The sequence below is a fragment of the Kogia breviceps genome, chromosome 14 (genome assembly GCF_026419965.1).
Source record: "Kogia breviceps isolate mKogBre1 chromosome 14, mKogBre1 haplotype 1, whole genome shotgun sequence".
Classification (NCBI taxonomy): Eukaryota; Metazoa; Chordata; class Mammalia; order Artiodactyla; family Physeteridae; genus Kogia; species Kogia breviceps.
The window spans coordinates 43,131,641-43,149,774 of NC_081323.1; the positions used below are offsets into that span (position 1 = coordinate 43,131,641).

Genomic DNA, 18,134 nt, shown 5'->3' on the forward strand with positions numbered 1-18,134 from the left:
ATTACCATATGACGCAGCAATCCCACTACTGGGCACATAACCCTGAGAAAACCATAATTCAAATAGACACATGCACCCCAATGTTCACTGCAGCACTATTTACAATAGCCAGGTCATGGAAGCAACCTAAATGCCCATCGACAGATGAATGGATAAAGAAGATGTGGTACATATATACAATGGAATATTACTTAGCCATAAAAAGGAACGAAACTGGATCATTTGTAGAGACATGGATGAATTTAGAGACTGTCATACAGAGTAAAGTAAGTCAGAAAGAGAAAAACAAATACCGTATATTAACGCATACTTGTGGAACCTAGAAAAATGGTACAGATGAACTGGTTTGCAGGGCAGAAATAGAGACACAGATGTAGAGAACAAACATATGGACACCAAGGGGGTTAGATGGTAGGGGGGTGGTGGTGGTGGGATGAATTGGGAGATTGGGATTGACATGTATACACTAATATGTATAAAACAGATAACTAATAAGAACCTGCTATATAAAAAATAAATTTAATTTAATTTAAAAAAAAATTTTAATGTGATAATAAGTACTATAAGTTTTGTGCCAAGCACAGTTCTAATATTTAAAATGTATTAATTTATTTATGTCTCTTAACAACCCTTTGTGGTAGGTATTAATAATACTCTCATACTCTAATGATAGATAAGAAAACACACAAAAGAAAGTAATTAACCAAAGTCCACACTGCTGGTAAGTGGGAAGCTAGCAGCTGGACCAAGGCAGTCCAGTGTCTATAATCACAATCACTAGCACCTCAAATACATTGTTCAATATGACACATAAAGGTGGACTAGTAGCTTTGTTATGCAAGAACCTTACCTTATCGTATAAATCAATACGCCTTGTGAAAAAATTTTCAAAAGCTTGAATCTTCTCAATAAAAGGAGAGCTGTCGCTGTAAACTAATCCAACAAATATGGCATCAGCACTAATAAAAATTACACACGTACAAGCATATTTTTCATGAGGCAGAAGAAATACTATATACATGGTAGATGACTTCTAATTGCTGTACATTCTGATTACATTTAGATAAGAACTGGTATAGAATGTAAAATAAGATTCTAAAACAAGTTTAGGTCTGCATAATCTGAAAGGCAGATAGGAAGTGTCTCTCTCTAAAAGCACCAATATCTGAAAATCTTTACATTGAGCTGTGATACCTAGTAAGATCTACTAGTTCAAACAGCTTACATAATAAAGAGGAAACTTAAGCTGCATAGCACAGGGAGATCAGCTCCATTCTCTGTGACCACCTAGAGGGGTGGGATAGGGAGGGTGGGAGGCAGACACAAGAGGGAGGGGATATGGTGATATATGTATACGTATAGCTGATTCAGTTTGTTATACAGGAGAAACTAACACAACACTGTAAACCAACTATACTCCAACAAAGATGTTAAAAATAAATAAATATGTTGAGGTTTAAAAAAATTTTTTTAAGCCAAAGCTTAGCACACTAACTAAACTCTTATTTCTTTGCAAAGAAAATCCTACTAGTCCAAACAGCCATTTGTCAAATCCCTTCCTGAGATGAGGAGAGGCAGACTACCACTCCACTCTGGTCTTAAAACTGTAAAGTTATCTTCCACATTGTAAAGTTCTATAACATTTTTGAATTGGTCTCCCACAGAGAAACAGTACAATGAAGCAGTTCGGAAGTACAACTGGCCAAAGGCAACTTGTGAACTCCATTTTTAGGACCAGTCCAAAGATCACTTCTAGTATTCTAAGCTAACTGCTAGGGAAATATTGTGGGTGTTGGTGGTTAATGCATCCTAAAGCAACAAAAGACACATCAACTATGAAACATAACATTTCTATATACCAGAGAAAAACAGATTCTCAACACAGAAAACATTTGTAAAGCACTTCATTCATTCACAAAATGAATACTGAGTGCCTGGTATGGGGCAAGATCCTTGCCCTTAAGCAGTACAGTCCACTGGGTAAAAAAAACACAGATATACATAAACACAAAACCCATATCTCATAACAAGCATATGATACTATCAGAGCACAGGAAAAATGATTCTCCAAACCCACACAGACAGATGTATGATGTTAACTGATGTTCTGGGTTACAAAAAGGAGATTCCTTAACTATGTTTCTACACAAACTATGTTGGCTGTTGTCTCTTGATTCCAAGCCTACTCTTCTATTTTCAGCTTTGTGATTCTTCGATCAAGATCTGCACAAGGAATTTCCCAGACTCCTGTAAAATTCTGACAATTAGAGGCAACTTTAGAGACTGGCAGGTGGCAGAAAGGAATTTATTCTTGTTTCCAATTCTTTTCAGCATCTCTCCAGCTACAGAGGATAGCTACAGTTCAAGCCTCCAGCTCTAAACACCAACCATGCCACTCTCCTGCCAGAATTACCAGCAGCAACCTGCTTAATTAGCCTCGGTGGTCTGAGCACAGCTCTGAAAGATATCCTTCAGAGGTCCACCCTTTGTGGAGTGCCCCTCAAAGGTCAAAGCCACAGTTATGCTGTGGCTCCTCCTTTGAATTCTTAGGTTCTGATAACCTCAGCACTACTTATCTTTTGTTTCCCTCAGGCATAAGGGTGGTTGTTGCTTTCCAAAGTTAACACTATCTGGGAGTTTACCTCAGTGTTCCCTTTTTGCTCTTTCAGTCTTCTATCTGTATACCCAATTCCCTGTATTAAATCCTCTTTCTGAAATACCTAATGTGGTTTGTTTTTCTGACCTATAGAAAAATGAAAAATTATGCTCTTGAAACATAAACATAATTCAATTGTTTGGGTGAACTAAGATTAAGGAAGAGAGGATATGTAAGCCAAATGAACATAGTATGAAATGTAGCATCCAAAAGAAGTTAAAGAAAATAAGACTTATGGTACTTTTTGCACTTTTAACTCTACCTTCTGACAAATAAAGTTTCCAGCCTTTATATGGTATGAATTGATCCAACGTTGATTGTAGTAGCAAAGACTGTGGGGTTTGTTCTGAAAAAACAAACAAACAAACCCACAAAAACAGAATACTAGGTTAATAGAAACAAACATTTTTTTTTCCTATTTGCTTCTCTTTATAACAATGAGACCCTGACATGTTATCAACAGAATATCTAAGTTACAGATTTCAGTAAGAATTTTGGATATTAACATCCAAATATTACCTTAAGGGTAATGTCAAATAAAAGACAGACAAATATAAGTTAAACTGCTTTTCATGACAGGCATGAACAGAGTCTTTCACGAAGGAAAAAAAAATTGCACTACCATTGGCCTCCCCTACCAGGATGTTTTCCTGTGGCTTTATTCAGGTCAGGTCTGTGCTCTAGTTCTCTCCATTTTCCTGAGAAGCTACCACCACCTCTTCCTCTTTTCCAGCTTTGAAATCTTCCTCGTCCAAATCCTCTGCCTCTGTACTCTCCATTCATGTCTTTCAAAAGACAGAGATTAGGAAAGTCCTCATCAAAACTATAGGAGAAATAGCGCTCCTAAAAATGTATTAACATAGTAAATAAGAAAAATTAATATATATTCTAGCTTGAGACCAGCAATGTTGCACAGCATGGTACAAACCCCAAACACTCTGCAGTAATTTTTCTAATCCTCATCTCTTTTTAAGGCATACCACAGATGTTTAACCAAGTATACTGAATGCTTATGCCTTTTCTTATTTTTGTCATGGGAGTTATCATGGGATAAAAATAAGAAAAGGTACCATACCTGTTTTCATGGAACTCCCACAATAGAAATGAAAATTAGACAGGTAATTAACTCTAAGATACCTCTGTAGTGTTGTGAGAATTATTACAGGACAGCACTGTCTGAACATTATCCTGACCTATGACATTAGGAATATATCATCATAGCTCCTTATATATAGACAATCCAGCTGTGCCATATCCACTTTTATCAGAGATACATGGATATCCTTTTTTTAAAAAATTAATTTTTTAAAAAAATTTTGGCCACACTGCGTGGCTCATGGGATTTCAGTTTCCCGACCCAGGCCATGGTAGTGAAAGCACCAAATCCTAACCACTAGACCACCAGGGAACTCCCTGGATATTCTTACATAGGTATCTAAGACAGATCTTTCTGGGGAAGCACAGGAGTGGGACGGGTACATAAATGTTTCAACCTTTCTTTTCCTGTAGGGGCCAAAATGGAAAAGAAGTTAATTTTCCAGATTTAGAACGACTGTGTTAAAACTACAATGAAAGTAAGATCATTTCTAGGCCAATACTGATAGATGGGTTATTTGCAATTTTTAGATAAATTTGTTGAAATGCAATAAAGTTTTTCTGAAAGCATATCCATATTTGTTAATATCATTTTGGGGGGCTAATTATCCCTTCCTGCTTTTTTCTACTTCGTACATGGTGAGATACTCATTTTAAAAAATATTTTATTTTATTTTTTGCCACGCCGTGCGGCTTGCAGGATCTTAGTTCCCTAATCAGGGAACGAACCTGTGCCCACAGCAGTGAAAACGCTGAGTCCTAACCACTGGCCCACCAGGGAATTCCCAAGATACTCACTTTTATTAAACTCAAACCCATAAGGATAGTTCCTAGTTGAGAAGCAATAAATCAAAATATAAGTGATCTTTAAAAATGGGTTTTAAGGGGCTTCTCTGGTGGCGCAGCGGTTGAGAGTCTGCCTGCCAATTCAGGGGACATGAGTTCAAGCCCTGGTCCAGGAAGATCCCATATGCTGTGGAGCAACTAAGCCTGTGTGCCACAACTACTGAGCCTGCGCTCTGGAGCCCGCAAGCCACAACTACTGAGCCGATGTGCCACAAGTACTGAAGCCCGCACGCCTAGAGCCTGTGCTCTACAAGAGAAGCCACCGCAATAAGAAGCCTGCACGCTGCAACTAGAGAAAGCCTGCGCACAGCAAGTTAGACCCAACGCAGCCAAAAAAAATTTTTTAATGGGTTTTAAAATAATTCATATAAATAGAGCACAGGGCAGTGAAACCACACTGTATGATACTGTAAGGGTGGACATGAAATCATGCATTTGTCAAATCCCACGAAACTATACAACAAAAAGAGTGAATCCTAATGTAACTATGGATTTTAATAAAAATGTATCAATTTTGGTCCATCAATTGCAACAAATGTATCACACTAATGCAAGATGCTAATAATGGGGGAACTGGGGATGAGGGAAGGGAAGAGGACCTATCTGGGAACTCTGTACTTTCTGTGCAAGTTTTACAATAATATTTGTAAACCTACAACTATTCTAAAAAATAAAGTCTGCTAAAGAAAATAGTTTACTCGTACAACTCAATATCCAAAAAATGAACAGAGGACTTGAACAGGCATTTTTCCAAAGAAGACTTAGAGATGGCCAAGAGGCACATGAAAAGATGCTCAACATCGTTAATCATCAGAGAAATGCAAATCAAAACCACAATGAGATATCACCTCACACCTGTCATAATGGCTATCGTCAAAAACACAACAAATAATAAATGTAGGGGAGGATGTGGAGAAAAGGGAACCCTAGTACACTGTTGATGGGAATGTAAATTGGTGCAGCCAGTATGTAAAACAGTGTGGAGCTTCCTCAAGAAATTAAAAATAGGGACTTCCCTGGTGGCCCAGTGGTAAAGAATCTGCCTTCCAAGGCAGCGGACGCGGGTTCGATCCCTGGTCAGGGAACTAAGATTCCACATGGCGCGGGGAAACTAAGCCCCCAAGCCACAACTACTGAGCTCACGCACCTCAACTAGAGAGCCTGCATGCCGTAAACTACACAGCCCACACGCTCTGGAACCCGCGCGCCACAACTGAAAAGAAAACACGGACGCCACAACTAGAGAGAAGCCTGCGCACCACCACGAAGAGCCCTCGCACCGCAACTAAAACCCGACACAGCCCCCCCCAAATTGAAATGAAGTATAATCTATGAAAATTGAATCACTATGTTGTACACCTGGAACTAACATAACGTTATAAATCAACTATGCTTCAATAAAGGAAAATAGCTCATATCCTAAGAATAAAAATAAATAAGAATATATCCATAGACTGTAGTGCAATTCATTAAAGACAGCATATCCGCATCTTTATTTAAAGCGATTTAAATTAGTAAATAAGTTAATAACAAGTTCATGTTATGGGCACTAACAGGGCTTTGATAATCATCTAGACCACACCATACGTTAAGAACTCAGAGAAATTAAGCGAACTGATCAAGATCAAAGTTGTCTGTTGACAGTACTGAGCTCAAACTTCGTCTCCACATTCCCAAGCTGAAGTGCTCCTTCTACAATGCTACGTGCCGTATCTTTTTCAAACAAGGTAATATGGTGAGAACAACTAGTAAAAATTCCAACATAAATACAAGAGGTAGGACTGGGGAATGGGTAAAGGCCACCCGTCGGGCTTCTATGCTTGGTTAAATACCCCACTTCATTTAAGTCTCCTCAAGACTAAGCTCTTACTTGCAAAAGATGGAGGTCCCAAAACTCTTAGTTCATGGCTGGGCTGGTTCTCCCTTCCTTTCGGGGGGAAGCACGACGGGGCGGAGAGAAAACTCAGCGGTCCGAGCTCCTCAGGTGACCCTGCCCAAGCCCCAGACTCTTCACCCTCAGCTCTCCTGACGACCCCGCGCGGGTTCGAAGCTCGTCTGTAGGAGCGGCTTGGGGACCTCAGCCTCTCCACCGAGGCCACAGAGCGGAGCCGGAAAATGTCTGGAGCAGGGCGCCACAACAGCACGGCTAACCAAACCCCAGTTTTCCAAGTTCTTTTTTGGCGCTTCTGTGACGCAACTTCCGCCCGAAGCTGCGGCGAGATCGGAGGGGCGTGACGAAGGGCAGCCAATCAAGGAGATCGGCCTGACGGAAGCCTTGAGGCTCCCGGAAGCTGTCTTGAGGTTCTTACCGGAAAGCGGAAGCGGCGCGCAGCACGTGGGGGCGGTGCCGGTCGGAGGGCTTTGAGTCCTCTTGGTTTGTGGGAGGTGAGGCTGCCAGCGGCTACAGCCCAGGCCCACGGGCAGAGCGCGGGGAACTGGAGAGACGCTGCGGAGCTCGGAGACCGGCTTAGCGTCATGGAGGGCTCTGAGGAGCAACCGGGCCCACGGCCACCGCATCCCGGGGACCACCGCATCCGCGACGGCGACTTCGTGGTGCTGAAACGGGAAGATGTGTTTAAAGCAGTGCAAGTCCAGCGGAGAAAGTAAGTCGGGTCGCTGGCCTTAGGGGTTCTCCGCCCCCATCTTCTAGACACCCTCTCTCTCCAGGATTCTATTCTTGGATTCCCAATCCATTCTGGATTCCCAATCCTCTCCCTCGTTATCTCCTCTCGGATCTTCCCACAGAGGCCTTTGCCCCCAGGATCCCATCCTTGGCCCTCGAGATCTCCCTCACTCCTGTCTTCCTACAGAACCCCCCTCCGTGATCTCATACTGGCCCTCTATCTTAAGCATCTCACTTACTCTTTCCAGGGTCCTTTTTCCATTCTTGGCCCTCAGGTGCTCCGCCCCTCTCTCCAGGCCCCCACCCCACCCCCTGTCATGGGGTTCTTTCCCCAGGTTTTGAGTTCTCTCCTCTCTTCTCACAGAACCCACCCTTCACCCTCTAGTCTCATTTTTGCCTCCCAGAGCCCCCCTCATCACAACTTTATTTTGTATTCTTGAAACCAGTGCTTATTTTTCCAGAATTTCTGATTAGAAATGTGTAAAGTGCTAATGCTAATTATTTAAGCTTTTTAATTGAAGTATAGCAGTGCAGCAAAGTCCTTAGGTTATACGATCGATGAACGATTCCATGTGCAGATGAACCTTTGGTTTTTCTTCCTCGTATTGTCCTTTTAAGTTGCTTTATCGTGAGATGTTTGAGTTTGCTTCTTACAAATGTGCTGTTTTAGATAAGAGCTTTTCATTCCCAAGGAGACAGACAGTAATACCTTTATTTCTAAAAAGTATTCTTTAGACATTTATTTTGAAACACTTTTCATCAGTTTTCTTGGCAGAAGCCATAGCATTGGTTTCCATTTTGTTTAGAAAATGACTCTTTGAGCTCAACTACATCCCAGGCCAGACTCCCTTCACTCTTTCCCCCGGGCTGCACTCATCTGGTTGGGGAGAAGCAATCCTGCCTCTGTGCGCAGACTCTGCACATCCCCCTCTTCCCCAAGGAAGGTGTGGCTGCACGTCCTCTGACTGGGTCCCACTTTCCTGACTAGGGCAGTGACCTCCTGTCAGGCCAATCAGTTTGAGTGACACATCCTTCTTTGCATATCAGACCAGCTGCCAGGGGGTAAACCCAACCCAGCTCAGACACAGTGTTTCGCTAGCACTGGGCTACTCAAAGGATGAGGCGGGAGAGGGTACACATCTGGGCTGAGCTGAGTTTCAGCTTCTCTGAGGGGATTCATGTCAGCAAATATTTAGAGTGTCTGTTATGTGTTAATCACTGAGGACCCAGCAAAGAGCAAGAATTGGCCCTGTCTGGATACTTAGGATCTTGGAGAAATTCACTCAGGTGGTTCAAGTAAGGAGACTTAATGAAGATGTGACACATACACATACAGAGATGTGACAAGGTTTAGAGAACCAGTAGAGACTGGTGATGCATCCAAGGGTCTAGAATTGTGGGAAGCCTTCAGCAAGGGAGCCTGTGTGATGTGGTCTGTGCATTCTGTCATGGTCGGCCTCTTGGGGCACAGAGAAAGAAAGAGAAGGTGTAGGATGGGGCATAAAGAAAATTAACCAGTGTACATCTTTCAGAATTCAGAATTTTGTTGATATGGGCCATGTCCTGAAGCTAAGCAGGGCTTCCTGAGATCCATTTGTTCTTTGCTGGATAGACCGTGTGGTATAATGGAAAGAACCAGGCTTTTAGGTCAGGCAGACTTGGATTTGAATCCCAGCTCCTACTGTGTAACTGAATCTTGGGCAAGACACTTTTCCCTCAGTTTCAAGTTTGCTCATCTGGAAAGAGCTGTGTCCCAGGATTACTTAATTGAGAATTAAGTCAAAAAGTATGAAACACCTGGCACATACTACCTAACCCCTGATCGACACTCAGTGGGTGTTAGTTTTTGTCTTTTGAAAGGAAAGGTTTTTGTTTTGGGGGGATTTCCCTTTTAAATTGTAAAAAGACAAAAATCTGGGTGATGGGAAAAGCTAACATTGTCTGGGCCTCAGTAGAGCCTCATCAGTGTTAGGCACTGTTTACAAATGTGTAGATTGTCAATAATGTTCATATGTAAATATCATTTGCTTTTACTGGATGATTTTCAAAGAAAATGGCCAGTTAGGCTAGGGAATTTGTTAAATCCCTGTCATCTCAATGATTGTTCAGTTTGGAGATTTTCTTGTGTAAGTTACAAGAGGCTTCACAGTGTGTGTCTCATTGGCATGGCAATCTTGCTACTCAGGAAATCCAAAGTTTGCAAGTTTGGACATCCTGTCAGACAGTGCAAATTGGAGCCAAACCAATGCCTCAGAAGAGGAATGTATTCTGTCCTTGTTTCTCATTCCAAATTCAGTGTTTTTGTGGGTTCTTTATTAATTTTGTGCAGTGTTTTGTGTTTCTGGCCCCAACCCAATCCTCTCTAGTTCATTTGTTGGTTCATGGTCAGAGATAATGCTGCTGATCATCCTTTAGGGAGACTGATTATGAAATAACCTAGATTGAAAAAATCTTTCCTATACTGAATACAAATGAGATTCAGCTAATTGATTGCATTTCTTCCCCAGAAAAGTAACTTTTGAAAAACAGTGGTTCTATCTGGATAACGTCATTGGCCATAGTTATGGAACCACATTTGAAGTGACCAGTGGAGGAAGTCTTCAGCCTAAGAAGAAGAAGGAAGAGCCTACTTCAGGTGCACTATACTACTTAGGATGTATGAAATACATGCTCTTGAGCTGGCTACTCAGAAACCTGTCAACTCGAATTAATTCTAGAATGCTAGCCCAGGCTGTCTGCAAAGAAATCTAAACTCATAATCTAAGAACTGTAACTTGGTGGAATGAATTAGGGTCTGCCTTTGGCTTTGAGATACCTGGGTTCTGACTCCTGCCCATCATTAACCAGCTCTTCGACCTTGGGCCAGGTATTTGATGCCATGAATCCTTGCAGCTTCATTGTAAGAGTGGGTGTGGAGCCCTGTTGGTGTCTAGAAGTTACCAGCTCTTGAGGTAGTTAGCATATAGGATACGGATAAGAGGTCTGGCTTTGAATTCAACTGACTAGGTTTAAGTTCCAGCTTCATCACTTACTTTGTAACCTTGACCTAGTTATTTGGTTTCTCTAAGTTTTATATTCTCATCAGTAAAATAGGGCCATAAACACATTTAATGCCCAAGCTGTAGTGAGTGTTCAATCATATGACACAGAGGAAGTTCTTAACAGTGCCTCGCCTGTTGGAGTAATGACCCCATAATTTTAGTATTATTGTTAATTAAAATTAAATACTTAAATATTTATCAAAATAAATGTGCTTAAATATTTTATTAATAAGATTAAAATACTTAATTATTAAAATTAAATAATTAAAACACTATTGAAGTTCTGGTTCAAACTAGTTTATTAAATACTTCTAAATCAACATTCATGTTTTTATTAAGCAGCAGATGTGTTCTAGACATGATTAAGCAGTGCAATTTCAGCAGTTCCTTAGATAGACTATCCCATAAAATTTATTTAGCAGTGGGGAACACCAAAAATAAGCAAACAGCATAATTTCAGATGGTGATGTGTGCTGTGCAGGTGATAGAGCAGGAAGGTGTACTGAAAGCTGATTGAAAGATGTGAAACTTGGCTGAGATGGTGAGCTCAGCCCTGAGTGATGGACAAGATCCACCCACTTGGAGATGTCACAAGAGCATTCCAGACAGAGGGAGCAACAAGTGCCAAAGCCCTGCATTGAGACCATGCTACTGTGTCTAAGGAACAGAAAGAAGGGCAGTGTGGCTGAGTACAGGGGTTGAGAAGTGAGCCCTGGAAAGGTTGCCAGGGGCCAGGTCATATACAATCTTGCGGGTCATCTTTGAATTGCTACTGGAAGCCACTGTGGTTTTGTGCTTTGGAATAGGTGAGCCAATTTGCATTTTAAAAAGAACTTTGGTGTCAGGTAGATTGTAAGGGGACAAGAGTGGGAACAAGAATATGAGTGAGTGGCTTGGAGTAGTCGTGACAAGAAAGGATAGTGGATTGGGGTGGGGGCAGTGGAACTGGAAGGCCATATTTAAGTGGCTGATGGGCTGGATGTGGATACGAACTTAGAATAGGAAAGATTTTTAAATAATTTCAAATCATACATGTCATAGAGCAATTTTCTTCCTTAGAGACCAAAGAGGCGGGCACTGATAATCGAAATATAATTGATGATGGGAAGTCTCAGAAACTTACTCAAGATGACATAAAAGCTTTAAAGGACAAAGGCATTAAAGGCGAGGTAAAATTCAAAGGATTTTTTGTTTTGTTTTCATTTGGCATTTAGGAAATTGCTTGCATTTTAAAGCAGACTTCTCCTAAGGTAAAATGTAAAAATACTGTACACTTCTGTTAAAAATACCTTGAAGTGTATATGCAATTCGGTATGTCAAAGATTTTGTTTCTTATAGGCAGGAGTGTAAGTGAATGACATTACTAACAGTGTTAGCAAAAGGGAATTTGATAACTTAGTGCATATCAGAGCTTAACTTTGTTCATTTTCGGTAATGTTTTCAGCCAGTGTCTTCAGCACTGACAGTTTTCTTTACCTCTTTTCTCCCTTTATTGTATATGTCTGTTCTTTTACTTTGATTTAAATGGAGTTTAAAGTACTTACATTTTAATACAAATTCTAGATAGAGTATAAAAATACAAAGTTCACCCATTTTGACTTCTGTGGAAAAGGTCCTGGAGAATCAGACCTTTGGATACATTCTGGGGACCTTTGAAGTTATCTGTGCTGTGAAAATAAAGTTTCAGGAAATCTGCTTCCTCCTTTTCTTATAGGAAATAGTTCAGCAATTAATTGAAAATAGTACAACATTCCGAGACAAGACAGAATTTGCTCAAGATAAATATATAAAAAAGAAGAAAAAGAAGTAAGTAATTTTTGTTTTTAAAAGGATGAAAATATCAAATCTTTTTATAGACTTATAAAATATATTATCAAAAAGAAAATATTTTTAAACTAGCTTTTTAAAATAGATGTTCTGTTTTTCCTTCCCCCAGATATGAAGCCATGATTACTGTTGTGAAGCCATCCACCCGCATTCTTTCAGTTATGTATTATGCAAGAGAACCTGGAAAAATTAAGTACGCTTTGTTTCCTTTCAAAAGTATAATTGGGGGAAAGTAAATGTTTAAGAAAGTCATGATTTTAAGTAAAATGAAAATCTTGCTCATCTGCATAAAGTGTCCTCCTACTTCATAAATTGTAAGTCCTTTTTTACTATTGCCTCCAAAGCAATCAGTAATCTTTATCAACATCATTTTTATGAAACAAACAAAGCTTGAAAAATTTTGATTAAAATTGCAGACTTTGCTTAGCCTTAAATGAATGAATCTTTTTTTTTTCCTTAGCCACATGAGATATGATACACTAGCCCAGATGCTGACATTGGGAAATATCCGTGCTGGCAATAAAATGATTGTGATGGAAACATGTGCAGGCTTGGTGCTGGGTGCAATGATGGAACGAATGGGAGGTAAGATTTAACGTTTTCAGGTTCATTAAAACCCTACCATGATTTGAGTCGAGGGGTCTAAAAAACTCAAACTCATGGAAAGTGAGGTTTAGTTACTGGAAGCAAATGAAATGACTTGGGTGTCCTGCACAGCTCCAGTCTCTGGGACCTTCCTCCGTAGCCCACATCTCCCAGCCTGAGCTGTGCTGGCACTCCCGACTCAGTGTCCTTTCCAGCTTCTGTGTCAGTGGGGATGGTTCTGAAGCCTGCGACTGGCTAGGACCTCCAGGACCGTGATTTCAGTTAAACTCTTGGATAGCTGGTGCTCATTTTATTGGCCTGAATTGAGAGTATAGGGTGAGAAGAATACTAGGGATGTATTCTGTACTAGAAGAGTACAACACAGCCTGATTTGTCTGCCCTTTTTATGACCCTGTTGAAGGTAAGAACTTTTAACTGCCCTGTTTAAAGATTGGACTTGGGGGATGCTGAGAACCAATCACCAATCATGTGACATACAAGATTTGTATGATCACAGGGCTTTACTGTAGTGTCAAGGGGGGTACACTTCTTTAAGACTTCCTGTGTACCTGTTTGGAATTATGTTACCCCCATTGGGAATACGCATGGACTCCAGGTGGACCCCCAGAGGAGCTGCATCACCTTCAACCTCTAAACAGCATAAAGCAGAGAGACCTTAAGTCTCCTTACTGTGGAGTACCCCGAGGGTTGCATAGTCTAGAACTGCCTCCATTGAGCAGATATTTGTTTCTTTTGTCTGTTCAGGTTTTGGCTCCATTATTCAGCTGTACCCTGGAGGTGGACCTGTTCGGGCAGCAACAGCATGTTTTGGATTTCCAAAATCTTTCCTCAGTGGTCTTTATGAATTCCCCCTCAACCAAGTGGACAGTCTCTTAAATGGAACATTTTCTGCTGAGATGTTATCTTCAGAGCCAAAAGACAGTGCTTCGCTTGAAGAAAGTAATGGCACACTGGAGGAAAAACAGACTTCAGAACAAGAGAACGAAGACAGCATGCCAGAGGCCCCAGAGAGCAATCACCCAGAACAAGAAACAATGGAAATTGTCTCTCAAGATCCAGACTCTAAGGAGCCTAAAGAGAGAGGAAGCAAAAAGGATTATGTAAGAATGTTGAGTTCCCACTACCCTCAATATCTTCCTCAGGCTTCATTTAACTTCATGTAAGCCCTGAGATTTGATTTGGCTTTGGAGCATCAGCTCCCAAGATAACAAATATCAAAACAGACAGAGAAAAAGTGTGTGTGAGTGTACACATGTGTGATTTAATCTTTGGGATGGAGCTTTAGGATACAGTAACATTGTATAGGTGGCTGCATGGTGGTTTTATAACCAGAGAACTCTTATGTGTTTTCAGCTTCCTTATAAATGATCTCCTTCTGTTGCCTTAGTCCAAGTTGATAAATATTGTTAAAATGTTTTGACAGACCAGTGTTTCCATAAACCCGACTGAATGACCTCAGTATGTTGGTATCTTATTTTTCTTCTTGAAGATTCAGGAAAAGCAGAGGAGACAAGAAGAGCAGAAGAAAAGACATTTAGAGGCTGCTGCTCTGTTGAGTGAAAGAAACGCAGACGGGTGTGTTGATGAAAGAACACAGGCGACATCTTGGTGCTCGTGGGCTCTGCTTCAAGCAGATTAGCATTCTCTGCTTTTCTATTTTGGTTGTAGTGAGGGCAAACATGATGATTCTGGCTTGGGTTTTTAAAGAAAGGAGGCTGCATCTGGCAGAGATGGGAAATTGATTATGCTGGTTTCAGAGTTTTAGAAGAAATTGAAATTTCTCTGATGATGGCACATCAAATTGGGCTGTGTAGTCCCGCTAGGTGCAGGTTGGGGGGCATTCCAGTTGATGTGATACTGCCTAAGTGGCATGGGCTAAGGAAAACCTGACAGAAAAGGCAGATTCAGGTATCTGCAAAGCCAGTATTACAATGTGGGATTTGCTTCCAATTTTTTTTTTTTTTAAATCAAGACTGTCATTAGAGTTGCCAACTCTAAGTTGGCTGCTTAGAGTTGCCAAGCACCATGAGAGTTTATAATCCAGTTTGTGTTTCCTAGAAAGTAATAGCTCGTGATTTTATTGTTGGAATCTCTAGAATGTTGTATTTAAAGTGCTTCCTTGTGTGAGTCATGCAAATAAACACGTGATATTTTAAATGAATTTTAAAACCTATGCTCTGCTTTGGGGACATAGGGAAATAATCTGTCTAACATTTTCCTTGCAGTTTAATTGTAGCTAGTCGTTTCCATCCCACTCCACTGCTGCTATCTTTGCTGGACTTTGTGGCTCCTTCAAGGCCGTTTGTGGTCTACTGTCAATATAAAGAGGTAATACTGAAACAGAGTGGACAGAAACTCTTGCATCTGAATGTTGATTCTCAAATTGCACCCTCAAAATAATTATTAACACAACTGTTTATGCCTTTAGCCTCTGTTGGAATGCTACACAAAACTGCGGGAAAGAGGAGGGGTCATCAATCTCAGGCTGTCTGAAACCTGGCTCAGAAATTACCAGGTATGTGTTCTCACAGCCAGTCCCTGGGAGCTGCTCTCCTGGGTCGCTGGCTCTGCACAATAGTGCCAGAAGCTGTTAAATAGGGATCTCCCTGTTTCTATCTATAGAGATGAAAGAGTCTCATGTCTATAACTCAAAGAAAGTGCCCTGACCTTTCTTGACCCTTTTTTCTTTTTTCACGTCATGGTCTATTACTCAGATACCTGAGTCCAGAGACATTTAAAATGCAAACGACTATGGTTCGTGTTTCCCCAAGGCCTTGAGATCACTGTAGAGGGAATAACTGATAATAGCAAAATCCCTAGGCTAAGAAGAAAGTGACCCTTTCCTTTCTGCTGGGATGTCTTTGCAGCAAGTGTTCAAGAGTTCCTGGTGGGCTCCGTGTCAGTTCAGGTCCTCTGGAATGTATATGTGAAGATAGAATTAAAAGTGTAAGAGAAATGCCTGTGAAAGATAAGACAAGAGGGAGCAGGATTAGGCAGGAAGAGCTGTCAGACCGTGATACAGGTCTGATGCCTGTGACAAGTGGGAGGAAGGAGGGGAGGGGAGGAAGAGCATGCAGTGTTGCTCTGAGAAAGTCTCAGCCAGGATGACAAGGAACCCCAGAGCAAAAAGTGCCCATTAAAGGAGTCCTGTGTTGGACAGAAATGGTCCAGTTGTGGTACCCATGCTCAGTTATCAACATGAAATAGCCACCCTGGGTGTGAATCTCAAAGAAGCAGCAGCTAGAGGCATTCTATTGCTTCAGCTCACAGCCACTTCCCTCTTAGAGATGGGTGCACCTCCATGGCTGTCACAGGCCCTGCCCTGCTTCCTGGACATCTTACTTAATCCAGGACACTCTGCAGACCTGGGAAACCCTGTGCTTCATGGTAGTCATCTTATTTAGCTCTGGGAACAGGAGAGAAGAATTTTTTACAGAATTAATAGTGTGTTGGAGAAGGAAGGCTCTGGATGTATGTCCAGTAGCTACTTCTCCATGAACCCAGCTCCACTGTTGACCATGAAGAAAGAGGAAAAAAACCAGGCCCAGAGCACTACACAAACCAGTTGCCCTTTCACCTCCAGAAACTTGCTTCAGGTTTAAGAGAAATGGTTTCAGTTTTATATTTCAAAAGAAAATCACTTAAACCAGTTTCTATGCTTTTATCTGCACTGTCGTGTGAAAGATGGACCTCCTTAGGAATTGGTCTGATTAAATTGGTCTCTCTGTGTCGTTTAAATTCTCATTTCTGGCATGTGTATTGTTAACATGGCTTTATCTGCTTAGGAAAACATGAATGTCTGTTTTTCTGTCTTGATTAGGTTTTGCCAGATCGCAGTCATCCCAAACTACTGATGAGCGGAGGCGGTGGGTACCTTCTCTCAGGCTTCACTGTTGCCATGGACAACCTTAAAACAGACCCCAGTCTCAAATCCAGCACCAGCACTTTAGAATCACACAAGACTGAAGAGCCAGCAGCTAAAAAACGGAAGTGCCCAGAGTCTGACTCAACCTTTCAAAAATTGCTTTGATTTTTGTTCTCAGACATTATGCAGTTAGTAAGTAAACTTTAAATGCCATTACTAATTGTGTTTTCATATCCTAAGAATGAGAACATGTCTATACCCCTGTTCGTGGGAAGGACAAGTAAGCCTTTTGTCCACCTCTGACACAGATGGGTTCCATCTGTCAAAATCTCGAGCCAGAATACCCAAGCGTGGGGTAAGCAGTAGACTGGTATATGGCCAGTTGTGTTTATTTCACAAAAATCCTCTAAGTACTTTTAGTGCTCTGCACAAATATCTTGAGAATTTAGAGATCAAAGAAATATATTTATACAAAACTTTGTTTATATGTTAAGCCAAGTAGAATAACACACCATCAGTGAAACTTGGGTACTGAAATGAAGGAATTTGTGGAAGAAATTTCCTCTGTTCATTATGTTCTCTTCAACCTAAGCAATATGAATGCGTGTGAGACTTACAGTACCAAAAATGTCCACCCTTTTCCCTCCAATGGAATAAACTTTAAAAAATTTTATATTTTATTATTTTAATAGTTGACCTAGAAAAGATCTGAGTATTTATTTTACTGCTGTTTTTGTCAGTAGAAAGGTGTTGTAGGGTACTTTTTTGAATTAATTTGCCAATCCTCTCATTCTTTGTTCCAAATAAAGTGACTAGAATTTTTGTGTACTATTAAATGAAACAGAAATGGTTTTTTCCCTCCCCAGAGATTTATGGAGATAGATACATGTATATGGATGTTGGTATATGCGCATACATACATATATTTATATGTGCACACACATCCACATGGAGACAGAGAGAACACACTGTCCATATGAACTGTAACAAAGTTTAGTGCAGGGCTTAGACCAGTCTTCATTGCATTAGTGTCACTCCTTGTCAAATGTATTTTAAAGTGCCTTTTTTTGGTGATTATTAATGCTGGTTTGTTGAGCTCTGGCATGACTAGGTGGTTAGCCTTTCTAAGCTCTGAAAAAGTGTAATTAAATTATTTGGTCATCTGCAGCCAAGAAAAGTGTTGAGAGGAAGCCACGGCTCTTGCCCATTGAGAGTCTGAGTCTTGCTCACTAAACATGCTCATCGTGTGTATTGTTCATGTTGTTATAGAATAGATGCAGATCATCCAGCAAGGAGCATCTCAGAAAAAAAAAGAAATTGCTTTTTCCTAATAGCATGTACTGTTCTGAAAATGGCCAGTGTGATTACCAACAACTACAGTTCTGATTCCTTTTTCTTAAAACAGTTGCTTTTAAAGAATAAATGCATTTCCTACTATGATCCGTCTGACTTACCTGAATGATGCTGTCAGTGATGCCGCATTCATTGGCTTTCAGCTGATTGTGACACATGGTCTTTGTAAGAAAACATGCCTGGATTGGCACATCACTGAACATGTCCTTGCAAACAGTTGTC

The 18,134-nt window shown here is 40.8% G+C and overlaps 2 protein-coding genes across 3 annotated transcripts in view; one reads left to right on the forward strand and one right to left on the reverse strand.

Moving 5' to 3' along the window:
- The window catches only part of MCM8 (minichromosome maintenance 8 homologous recombination repair factor), a 39,609-nt gene extending 32,836 nt beyond the window's left edge, over positions 1 to 6,773 (reverse strand). The window contains exons 1-4 of one of the 2 annotated variants that reach the window (XM_067012446.1): positions 6,468 to 6,773; positions 3,295 to 3,441; positions 2,919 to 3,002; positions 851 to 933 (exon numbers count right to left, since the gene is read on the reverse strand). In XM_067012446.1, the coding sequence (XP_066868547.1) occupies positions 851 to 933; positions 2,919 to 3,002; positions 3,295 to 3,439 (312 nt within the window). In that variant the 5' untranslated portion in view covers positions 3,440 to 3,441; positions 6,468 to 6,773. The remainder of the gene's footprint in view (positions 1 to 850; positions 934 to 2,918; positions 3,003 to 3,294; positions 3,442 to 6,467) is intronic. The other variant, XM_059037622.2, reaches the window with a different exon arrangement.
- Positions 6,774 to 6,901: 128 nt separating this feature from the next.
- TRMT6 (tRNA methyltransferase 6 non-catalytic subunit) lies at positions 6,902 to 17,232 on the forward strand. Its single transcript, XM_059037635.2, has 11 exons — positions 6,902 to 7,200; positions 9,728 to 9,855; positions 11,321 to 11,430; positions 11,976 to 12,067; positions 12,198 to 12,281; positions 12,549 to 12,673; positions 13,439 to 13,794; positions 14,184 to 14,269; positions 14,920 to 15,022; positions 15,123 to 15,209; positions 16,515 to 17,232. The coding sequence occupies exons 1-11, from the start codon at positions 7,073 to 7,075 to the stop codon at positions 16,722 to 16,724; spliced, it is 1,509 nt and encodes a 502-aa protein (XP_058893618.1). The 5' UTR covers positions 6,902 to 7,072; the 3' UTR covers positions 16,725 to 17,232.
- The last annotated feature ends 902 nt before the right edge of the window (positions 17,233 to 18,134 follow it).